Consider the following 11,955-nt stretch of genomic DNA (forward strand, 5'->3'; position numbering starts at 1 on the left):
CATTAGCATTGTGTTGCTTTGTGATTTCCAAACCACTGGATGAGGTTGCCCTACTCTTATTACACTAACCGATCCACACCTGCATGTCTGGGTACAAGGTTTATTTCACCTGTACCATTCGACTGTTTTGATAGCCTCATTTTGCTAGCAAAACACTGAACAGAGTCGGCTGCTATCCTTGATCTTAACTGTTTTTTTACAAATCCTCCTCCAAAAATGCGGTAGAAATGACCAAGTGTTACATGCTGTAACCCTTCAAAATAAAGACAGGATCCTCCAGTAATGGGATATCTCTATCCAAACTCCATTAACTTTGAGGGACCCTTCAAAAATGACATGGGACCCTTGAATATCTAAATTTGTGAGAGTTTTGTGGAAGCCCTGGTGCTCCCTGGATAATTCCAACTTTTTCATTCCAGCAGGGTTAGAATATGTGTTGACCACTTTTAAGTTATGCCCCCACAAAATCTATCGCTTATTTGTATAGTGATATAGCTCAGTTGGGAACCAGCTCAGTTAATACCATTTCTATTAAAATAGAACCCAGGACTTCCCGAAAAGTGTGATGGCCAACCTACAATTTATACTTATATTTATTGTTGCTGAAGCCGATTGTATTTTCTGTGAAAATATTGTGGAAGGAACTGGGCTAGCTCTCAGGTATACATTAGCCTTAGCTTATTACCTGCATCTTAGCGATACATGAGAATGCATTAGCATGGCGTGCTGCGGTGATATCTAGCTTACAGATTCCAACATGTATATACAGATGTTGAAACCGGGGCAGAAAAACTCTTGCCAAGTTGTTCTAGCTAACTTGCTCCAACAGGAAAACATGAGGTTTGCTCGCCTTGCATAATTGTCGCTATATTCATGAGTATTCTTGACCTTTGACCTCATAGAATCACTTTTTTTTCAAGCCCACAATATTCCAGGTCAATATTTTTCAATTCTAAAATAAGTTTCACTCTTGTCTCACCTGTTTTCGGATCGCTGGCCCAATATTCAGCTTTCTATCTTTAAACACCAGGTTGTCTGACTGAAAATATAAACAAATCACAAATATACAGACTTCCTCAAAGTTCAACCAATTGTTAATAGCCGCTTGATTGATGTCTTGTACTGGCAAAAACTTCAGAAGTGCTATGAATCAATGTTTGTATTGGGTCGTCATCTCAGACAACATCTCAATGATCAAGAACTTGGACAATTTAGAAGGTGTCACCAAAACCATAGACAGAAAAAGGTGTTGACAGGTCTTTGTTTAAAAAGCAAAGGTCAGGCATGCTTAGCTCCAAGAAAAATTTCCTGGAATCTTGTTCTGTTCTTGGAGATGGCCATCTGCAGTGTCAATGCCCCTTTCAGAAAAATATTGGGTATATTTTTCAGACAAACCTCTTTTTTAATAATTTTTTCTGCATCCTCTTGGGTATCGAACGTGATAAAGCCATATCTGCAAAATGAAACAATAGGCATCGTCAAAAAAAGGTACAAAATATGAATGGTCCCGCATAATTGGATAATTGGTCCCGCATTGAGCATTTTCATTGAATTTGACCTCTGTAATCAGGGCACCTCTCTAACACATCACTTGTGTGTCCTAAGAGAGGGTCTTCTTCATCGTAATTTGTATTTAATTTAGTCTGGTTACACAACTTACCCTTTTGAGACACCCGCTCGATCTGCAATAATCTTACTGTCTTTGACACTGCCATACGATTGGAAGAACAATTTTAACTCTGATTCACTAGTCTGAAGAATAAGAAGAGGAAGGATGGAGTTATAACTGGTACAGTTCTCCAGCAGGCTCACAGAACTTTTCATGCAAAATTCAAATATGGAAGTTTTTTTAAAAACTTGACAAAATGTCTGTCTTGTAGTCAAATACAGGAATGGGACAGCAGACTCAAGACTCTGAGCAAAAACAAAACCATGAGACAATTTTCCGCAACCAAGTGAAATGCTGAATACTTTTTACAAAGAACAAGATAAAGTCGTTCGATAGTTAAGCAGAGAAACATCTTGTAAAACATGCTTTGCCTTGTGGGCTACCGAGCTAACATGGCAAGCTCAGCCTCAGCGCATATCTGTAACTTAGCTGCTATTTTTAGCAATGGTGATGACCCAGGTATGCTTGAGTGTGTGATCCGAGGAGTGAGAAAATGCAGCTCACTGACCCGTAGAATGATCAGAAAAAGATAACCTGCCATTACTAGGTAGAGGTGTTGTTACAATTTTCATTCAAAACGCAACACCCAGGAGCGATTCTATCAGCATGAATCCACTTCTAACATGAGCAAAAATACTTGAAAGCCTGCAAGGCCAAGGACATACACGCTATTTGCTACAAGGACAAGAACACATTTGCTTCAGTAAGTACACTCACATTCGCGGCAATTCCTCCGACAAATATTCTGTTCGGGATGACTGTGCCGTACTTGGGAGCATGTGTACTTGTGATCCCGCTGACCGGTGTACTTGACGGCGATACTTCTCCCGACGAAGACTGAAAAGACAATTGATTTATTTCAGACGGAATTTTTTTTCAACCCACGTTATTATAACTCCCCTTATTGTAATTGTTGAGAGCGCACTAGTTTGGGTAGGTCATTCATCAGACAGTCAAAACAAACCTACATAAAACATTGTAATGAAGTATGGAAAAGTACACGGATTTCTCGGTTTTACCAAGTTCAAATTACTTCATGGAGGAGTTTCTTGTAGACTATCTTGTGATCATAGTTGATACTAGAATAATCCACTTGTCAAATTCAAATCATTCACACCCAAGAAAGCGCATCCAGACTGCTGTACCAAGAGATGGGGCAAACAGAATCTCATCACAATATTTACAAATTTCACAGGCAACTGGAGTTTTCAATCAAAAGTTATCGATCAAAAGAATTAAACTTGAAAGTATCATGGGGACATGAACATTTCGACAGTAAAGAATTCAAAAGTATCGGTAAACAGTTTGAAGAAGTTTGTCTGATGTCAGGGTAAACTCCTGTTGCCTGTGAAAAGGGTATTTTAAAAAAACAAAAAAATCAATGGCTGAAATCATCTATAAGACTAAACCAGTTTTGGCCTTCATTCATTGGCTCCCATGAGTTCATTCATTTCTAGGCAAACCTTTGAATACATCTACTGTTTGACCAATTTTTCGCCGCAACATAACTGTTTTATCTCAAAGCTCCTCCAAGAAAAAAACACTTTGATTTCAAATCCATGGAAATAACCAGATAGCACTTTTTTTCCCCAGTGAAATGAGCCTTTCCTAAAAATCAGAAAAAGTTCACCCATTGGGTTGCTCAGATTGGCACTACCACATGTAACTGCATGAACTGATCCATGGGTAAAATTTTATCCATCAATTTTAAGTGCCTATGTAAACCATTGATCATTTGAATAATTCACATGTGACAGTTACTCTAGTCATGTGCTTCCTGTTTGAAGCATTTTTATTTCATTTTTCATGCGTTCGGGCCATTTTCAGCAAAGTGTGCAATTTAGAGGTAAAAAGTGTATTATCACATAAAAGCCATTTAAACAAAAATAAACACCCAGAGGTAAATTATTTTGTTGGAAAATACATTTTTCAACTTTAAAAAAATTGTTTGGTCAAGTTTAGGTGAAAATACATCAATATGGGACGGTATTTATGATCGAAATGTCCATTTTGTTACCCGTATTTAGTTGGGTCACTTTTACTAGAGATGATTTTTCTCACTTCTCTGTGAATCTTTTCAATACAAAACTTTATATAAGTTTTATTGTAATGTTAAGCTGCATAAAACACATTCTGCTCTCCTTTTCCCAGTTTTCTTCCAGAAATATTAGTCTGAAAACCTATGTCGCAAATTTGAGTTGGTCAATGTCTTTTTTGTTACCATCATTACAGTTTGAGGAAAATAATTAAAATAATGTTCAATAGATGTCACCAGTGTTGGTTTCTGAAAGTACCAGGATGTAAGTAATCCATTTTGGCTCCATTTTTGAAATTCAGAAAGCTGTTGGGAGGAGAAAATAGCTTGGTAAGTTTTTCAAACTGATGTGTCTCACAAATAGAACGTCTTTTTTGTTACTGCAAAACAGAGGAGGATACCAAGAAGAATCTGAAACAGTAACCTGGATGGTGTAACTGACACAGTTTGCCATAATTAAAGGCATGTTTGTGTCTACATTTTCTACAGGGTTCCCCAAAAAACTTTTGGGTGTGTCTTTCTTGTTACCATAACTTGTCTTTCTTGTTACTCTCATGGGGTAACATAAAAGACCAACTAGTAACATCAAAGACAAATTTGGGTAAAGAGGCTAGATCGTTTAACCCACTCATTCCTTTTAGTGGAGCAGGCCTAAAAAAAGAGCAAGAGAGGGGAGCTGGGTAGGTTACCAGAGGTACCTAGGTAGGTACCTACTCCTACCTACTGCCTCGGTACAGACCCTGCCCAAATTTTTACCTCTCTCCCCACAACCCACCCATAGCTACCCAAGCCAAAAGGAACCCCACTCCAGCTCCCCCTCTACCTACCTACCCGTTTGCCCTTACTAGGCCTCCCCGAATTTCACCACCCCTAGAGTCTGCCCCGCCCCTGCCAGTGCCCGACCTTTTTTTATGACAATGGGACCCCCACCCCAGACCCACTGCTGCCACCAAACTGATGAAGATGTGACATAATAGGCCCACCATAGAAATTCTGTTCTCTTCAAAACACACAGTCCCATTTCACCCTTTTTATCTAAAATATATAAAAATAAAAAAATGATTTTTTTCAGTTTGTGGCTGGGACCAGATTAGTGGTGTGAAGATGCCCCCTAAAAAAAAGACGAAGACCCAGATGATGAGGGCCCTTAGGGCCAAAAGAAAGCAAGAAGATCCACAGGCATATGCTGCATCTCTAGAAAAACAGAGAGCTTAGTAAGTAAACAAGAGGCAGTTTTATTTTCCAGGGGAGTGTATGATAGTTAGCAGGGGAGGGGCAAAAGCTGAAGTTTTGCCCCTGTTTTCAGTACCGATCTGAAAAATGTCTTTCTAAAGAAATTCTCTTGCTGCCTAAAGTTGATGATTGAAGTAGGGGTTGATGTCCGTGTAGTAACTGGTGTTGATAGTGTGTCTTATTTTTCAGTAAGAATAGTTTTTCTTTTCTTCAGCTACCGCAAATGCAAGGCTGAAGGAAAGGTGAAAACAATCAGTGATCTTCAACCACGAGAACAGCGATCACTGCGACGTAAATGGAGAAAAGAAAAACGTGAACAGAGAAGGGAAGCCAAACAAGCTTGTGAACGTCGGAAGGCACTCCTCACCCCTCCTTCAACCCCAGCTGGTGCTGTCACACCAGGCCAAGTTCCTTCTCACCAAAAAATTGCAGGTCGAAAGAAACTGCGGAGAGAGTCGAAAAAGGCGTACCGCACGATCAAAGCCCAGAAGGAAGAAATAAAACGACTGAAAGCAGAAATGGCAAAGCTAAGGCGAAAAAACAAAACACTTCCCATGGATACAGAAATACAGGCAAGTGGTACATGCACTCATGCTGGTGTTCCTGCATCCCCGGCAACTAAAGCTGAGCAACTTGTCAAAACAGGGGATAAAGACGAGATAAAAAAGCAGCTGACCTTTGGATTTGTTGTCCAAAGTGGAATCAAGAATAACAGAAATGAAGGTAACTCCAGGAGTAGGAAAAAGAAGAATGTTATTGTTGACTGTGCAAAGAAACTCTTGAAAAAGTATCGCATGATTGAAAAGGCGGAAAAGGAACTGTCAGTGTCAAGGCGACAGCTCCGAAAAAGAAGAAATGAAATCAATGAATCATTACATTTGAATGAGGGACACCTCAAACCCCCTTCTGCCATCACTAAACTGGTCATTGATTTTTTCCATAGGGATGATGTTAGTAGGCCTGCATCTGGCAAAAGGGAAACAATTACACTAAAGAAGGAGAAAAGACAAAAGCGCTACCAGTGTGACACGCTGAAAAACTTGAGGTTTAAGTTTCTTGCAGAAAACCCGAATCTCTGCATTTCGTACACATCTTTCACAAGGCTACGGCCTTTTTATGTGGTACCTCCAAATTTGAAAGCAAGGAATACCACAGCTTGTAAATTGCATGCAAACTGCGAGCTGCTAGCCAACAAGCTCTGGCAGTTGAAAATTCTGAAAACTGACAACATCCATGACATTGTCGAATCTATTGTCTGTTCTCCTTCTGAGCTCAAATGCATGTATTTGAAATGTGAAAGCTGTAAAGATGGAATGAGGAACATCTACACTGACCTAGTACCTCAGTCATTTCCTGATCCCATTGATTATTATCAATGGCAAAGCAAGACAGAAATACGATCCACCACCAAGGGTCAGGAAATCAGTGTGAATGTTCACTGTAAGGATTTGCTGCATGATACTGTTAAAAATGTATGTGATTTATTTGAAACGAAGCTCAAGGAACTCATGCCTCATCAGTTTAGGGTGCACCACCAGTACAGTCAGATCAGGAATCTCAGAAGTTCAATTACACCTGATGAGTGTGTGCTTCAGGTTGATTTCTCTGAAAATTATGAATGTAAACTGTCGAAGGAAATAATGAGCATGCACTTTGGTGCTTCAAAAAGACAAATTTCATTGCATACCTGTCATGTAGCATTTCATAATTCAGTCAAGTGTTATTGTACACTGAGTTCTGACACACGACATGGGGCAGCCCCAATTTGGGCCCATTTGAATCCAGTCCTCAATGACATTAGGGCAAGAAGTGTTAAGAAACTTCACTTTGTATCTGACGGACCAACCAGTCAATACAGAAATAGAACAAATTTCTGTCTACTGAGTAACATTCCATTCCATCTTGGATTCGAATTTGTTTCATGGAACTTCCTAGAGAGTGGTCATGGCAAGGGTCCGGCAGATGGTGTTGGGGCAACCATTAAAAATGCTGCAGATCGTGCGGTAGCATATGGTAGGGATGTATCAGACCTGGAAAGCATGCTCAAAGAGTTAGATGGTAATTTGAATGTCAAGTTGTTTGTTGTCACTACAGAAGACATGTCTGGTGTTGAGTCAAGTTTAGATGGAATTGAGAATGAGATCAAATCTGTCAAAGGAACCCTTAAAATACACCAAATTCATGTCGCATCTCCTGGTTGCTTCAGACATCGCACCCTGTCGTGTTACTGCAAGGGGTCTTGTGGTGTATGTACCTGCCATTCACCTGAACAAATTGAGTTCCCAATAATTCCAAACAGCAGCCAGCATAGCTCAACAGCAATAGAAAAGATAGAAGCCCAGCTTAGTATGGTGCAGAAGAATCTGTTTGAGAAGCGTTTGATAGAAGGGTTTGATGTTGTGGTTGATGACCTTTCCACTTTGTCTCCAGAACAACAGCAGGAATATATGCTGTGGAAGGTTTGGCGTAGTGAAAAGGGCAACAACCACTGCACTGAAGTACCTGAGAATATTGAGACAACAGTAGTGAGTGAAGAAAAAGAGCCCAGTCATGCCAGTGAGTTAAGACTAGAAGAACAGAATTTCTATGCGGTCCTTTTCACACGGGGGCAAACCCGCAATTTCTACATTGGGAGGCTTATTGACATTTTGATTGATGAAGAAAATGTCAAAATCAAATTCCTGGAGCGTGTTGGCAGTCGCACCCAGCATACCTATGACTGGCCAAGGAGAGATGATATTTTGACAGTTGAAAAAAAGTTCATAATTGATAAGGTAGTATTTGATGGCCCCCCACCTTTCACTCTTGACAGTGAATTAGCCACTGCTCTAACAAAGATGATGCTATCGATGGGAAAAGAAGCTATGTAACTGAGCCTGAGGTGTCGTACGATCATTGCATTGATGTAGAGTAGTTTCCAAGTTTTTCTGAACATGTTTAGTCTTTTATACTGTTCATGCTTAGTATAGTTCTTGTTCCTTTTTACTATACACTGATATTGCTCTAAAACTGGTCAGACGTGTGACAGAGAGAAGAGGCAATTTTTTTTAACCTGTTGATAAAAATAGTTTTAACTGTTATTTGGTTTTGTTTGGTTCATTGAAGAACTTGTTTTATTTTTTAAAAGGGTTTTTTTCTATTGTTAATTGTTATGTGAACTTTGGAAGTTGAAAATATTTTAAAACTTGTTAAATAAAAATTTATTAAAACGTCATTGTCATAGTTTGTCCTTCTTGTTACCATAATATGTCTTTTTTGTTACTCGACAGACATAACGCATTTCCCCTTTAACAATTCAATATCTGTTCCTGAAACAAAGTGCAGTTTATCAGAAGCAATGTTTCTGAAATAGATAGAAAAGTTATTATTTCAGTTTTAACTATTTTAAGCATTTCGACCAAAAAATCATGGTAACAACAAAGACATGTCTTTCCTGTTACTTCGGTAACAAAAAAGACAACACATGAAATTTAAAAATGCATTTTCTTGTAATTAAGAATTGTTCTTGCTTTGCAACTTATTTAGTGTTCTTAGAAATTCACTAAATAAGCAAAATCAGGCCAAATTATCAGGAAAAAATAGGTTTGATTTCTGAAAAGTGTCTTTTATGTTACCGGTACACTTTGCTGAAAATCGCCCGTTCGCATATCGCCATATGATATGTATGGGAACCCATGATAAGCCAAACTGTCAACAATGTAGAGAATCTGAAAGGAAGAAGACTGCAGCATATTCTCACACTCACTGGAACAGGGGAACACCCTCCACAGGACTGCACGGGCATGAGAGATACCATGGTGAGTTTCCTTGGGCCGAACATAGTGGAACTAGTCACAAAATAGTGGAACTTTGAACGAAATATATTGAAAGTTGAGCGACAAGAGAGAACCAACTCCTATAAACTTATCTGTGCAACTAAACCTTCACTGAAATGTAGGCACAGAGTTGGGTGTAACTTCTGAGTTTTCCCAATGCATGCAATGGTTGTGATGTCATTAAACTCAGTTTACTAGTTTATTACGCCATAATCTGCCAAGGTTCAACTTCTGAGTAAATTTTAAAACTGAAAATCCCATTTATTCATGAAATGAACGACAGTCAGAATGTCATGACAATAACAGAACAATCCCTTTCCTAAATTTTAAAACTTTGAATGAATAATCTTGTTTAAAAATTGAACAACTAAATCTCTTTAGTCTGTGGTTCATGTAAGGACATGCAGAGCCATGTTTAAGGTTTGGCTATACCGTAAAAAAGGTCACCATTTTGGGTAGAACCTGAAATCCTAAAGCAATTAAATCTTCTTTAAACTTTAAAAAGCATGGCTGCAAGGGGGCTACTGCTTCCCAGACATGTATGAAAAATATGTTTTTCATGCAGATATGGGAAGAAAACTAAGGGGCGTTATCACTATGACACTATTATTAAAGACACCTTAGGACCTGAATAACTGTCTTTGTCGGATTAAACTGATGCTGAGGTGAAATTTAAGTGAGAGAGGGCTTATATATTTGGGAGAACAATGGAGAATGGATTGTAGATGCAGACTGTGGTACTACTACTAGCTTGAACTGGTTGGTATGGTAACAGGGGATTCAGGATAGGACTAGGACTAGACTAGGACTGGAATATTTATGGGAAATGAGACTGACACTACAATGTATATTTAGATCAAGTTAGAGCTAGGGTGAGAATACTGTATGCAAATTTTAGAGCGTTTGTAACATGCAATTTATGGGTGCAGCTAATATTTACAGCGAACCAACCGTGCAGACTATTAAATTCCACCCTAAAGAAACAGGCAAGGGGAGGTCAACACAGTACTTTTTTCCGCATCAAGACATCCTATTCCTAGGCAAGAAGCAATGTTGCAAAAACACATATGACGAATCACTTTTGCCACGAGTGCAGCCAACACTGGGTGCCTCTGCCTCAGGCTATTTCAGCATCACTCACAGCCGTTTTTTGCTGGATGATGGAGAATTTCTTTGCCAATACCTTATCGGCATCCATTGAGACGGCATGACCACATGCAGTTTCAAAATGAGGAATCAAGCATGCAAACCAGATTCCCACTACTGGTCAAACTTAAAAGGTCTGGATTCGGGCCTGTACTCTAGGGTGGAGTTACTATTTGATTTCAATCACCGACTGACCTGACAATTGTAAGAATGCTGCTGCTGCAGCCCTAATGAAGGCATGGGCTGCATTTGTCTTTGGTGAGACTGAGGGAGGAAGAAGGAGTCAGCCTGCAATTATAACAGGGTGTATAGAATGGGGAGAATTCTGAAGCTGCATGCATGAGTGTAGGCCTAGCTCAATGATGGCAATGCCCAGATCATGAGATTGACTGAGACTCAAGTATGTTATGCCATGAGATATTTTAATTTGGTAAAAAAAATACAAACCAGAACAGGATCAGCGTCTCCATCTCTGCCGATGTTCAAATGGGGGGACGGACATGGGATGGGAAAGTGAATGGAAGGCAATGGAATGGGCATGATTGATGCAATGATGGGGACTATCAATTATCATCTATCTAGTAATCTTCATATACTCATATAGTCCATCATGAATGATAGAATAATTTAAAGAATATTCAATTCAATTGTACCCGGTAAAGTATTATGTAATTGTGTCATGCTGGAGAAGGGCCTGGCAGTATACCTGAGAAATTCTTGGCCCATAGACTGTCCATGACAATTCATAGGGTGGATATTGCCATGTCATGCATAATACTAGCCATTGCAATGCTTTGCTGTGCTCTGCACTTTCTGTGCAATTCAGTGCATGCATTTCTGTAGCGTCAGCGGCAGTGTCCAGAATCTGAAGATTCGCTGCAACTTTCTTCACCAGAAACAAACTTTATCAAGCAGATAACAAACATGTGACAGGGTTAATTCAGTGTCAAATAAGCGGGAAGTTACGATAAAATATAAAATCGGACTTACCATGGTGTGATAATCAATAAATAAGGAGAAAGTAAATATATTATCAGGCCGATCAAGATGAGTTCGGAAGCGCTGCGGACGATGCCGGGAAATTACAGGTGCGTGAAGCTAAGCAACCTCGAACCCTAACAGAATTCTGTACGCAATGACCCCGGCCGCGAGTACAAGAGAGGGATCGAGGAGACCAGGTTGAAGGAAGAACCTTAACTGTGGCACGCGACCGATGAAGGGGGGCCGTCTCAAAGATATTTAGCCGGATAATTAGAGAAACTCTGGACGAACTTTGGTTTACAACTCCCTGATTTCTCGAATATGAGAAAAAATGATACTGATATCCATCAGAGATTCAGGATGATTATGATCCGTGCTTTCACCAATTTACGCAAGCTCCCGCTCTTCTTGGAGTAACCAGACTAAAGTCTGGTTAGCCTACTATAATAATTCTACAGTTGAACCACACTAGGCCTAACCAAATAATTCTAACCGTTGAACCACAGAGGTTTTCATGTTTGGGTGGAGATTTTCTTCGCCTGTAATAGCCAGGATGGCGATATGAACCATCCTGAGCCCGCTCCTGGCTCCCCTGCCGTTGGCCACCCATACTACTTAGTACACACATGAAACGTCCCCACCTAATGCCGCGAGAATTTGCATTCCATAAGGGTCCTGAGTATGAAAGTAAGTTGGAATAAAGATAAGCTGTGATCATAACGGTCAGCACCATGTTTGGAATTCATGGAATAACTTGTCCCCCGTTTCCCCCCTAAAAAGGGGCAAGATTTCCACCTCAAGACGGGGTAATTTTTAATTCTAAGTAATCGCGTAGTGGGCGTACAGGGTGGCCCTTGCCTGCAACATAGGCCTACCTACAGAAAGGACAATAACAATAGCCCATCTCCAAGATCCAAGGGATAGTCCTTCAGATATCATATTGAGTAGAATATACAATGAGACTTGTCTCATGTGAATGGTCTTCCTCCAGTATGAATATGTTTCTCTGCAATGAGACTTGTCTTTCGATACTGCCTCATGTGTTTGGTCTTCCTCCAGTATATTTTGATACTGTA

The 11,955-nt window shown here is 39.8% G+C and overlaps 1 protein-coding gene across 1 annotated transcript in view; it reads right to left on the reverse strand.

The window, feature by feature from the left end:
- LOC135500368 (protein boule-like) overlaps positions 1 to 10,944 on the reverse strand; it is a 30,680-nt gene extending 19,736 nt beyond the window's left edge. The window contains exons 1-6 of the mRNA XM_064791802.1: positions 10,889 to 10,944; positions 10,094 to 10,186; positions 2,387 to 2,506; positions 1,661 to 1,752; positions 1,396 to 1,453; positions 980 to 1,039 (exon numbers count right to left, since the gene is read on the reverse strand). Of these exons, the coding sequence (XP_064647872.1) occupies positions 980 to 1,039; positions 1,396 to 1,453; positions 1,661 to 1,752; positions 2,387 to 2,506; positions 10,094 to 10,186; positions 10,889 to 10,891 (426 nt within the window). The 5' untranslated portion in view covers positions 10,892 to 10,944. The remainder of the gene's footprint in view (positions 1 to 979; positions 1,040 to 1,395; positions 1,454 to 1,660; positions 1,753 to 2,386; positions 2,507 to 10,093; positions 10,187 to 10,888) is intronic.
- Positions 10,945 to 11,955: the final 1,011 nt, after the last annotated feature.

This window comes from Lineus longissimus, chromosome 16 (assembly GCF_910592395.1).
Source record: "Lineus longissimus chromosome 16, tnLinLong1.2, whole genome shotgun sequence".
In the NCBI taxonomy this organism is placed as follows: Eukaryota; Metazoa; Nemertea; class Pilidiophora; order Heteronemertea; family Lineidae; genus Lineus; species Lineus longissimus.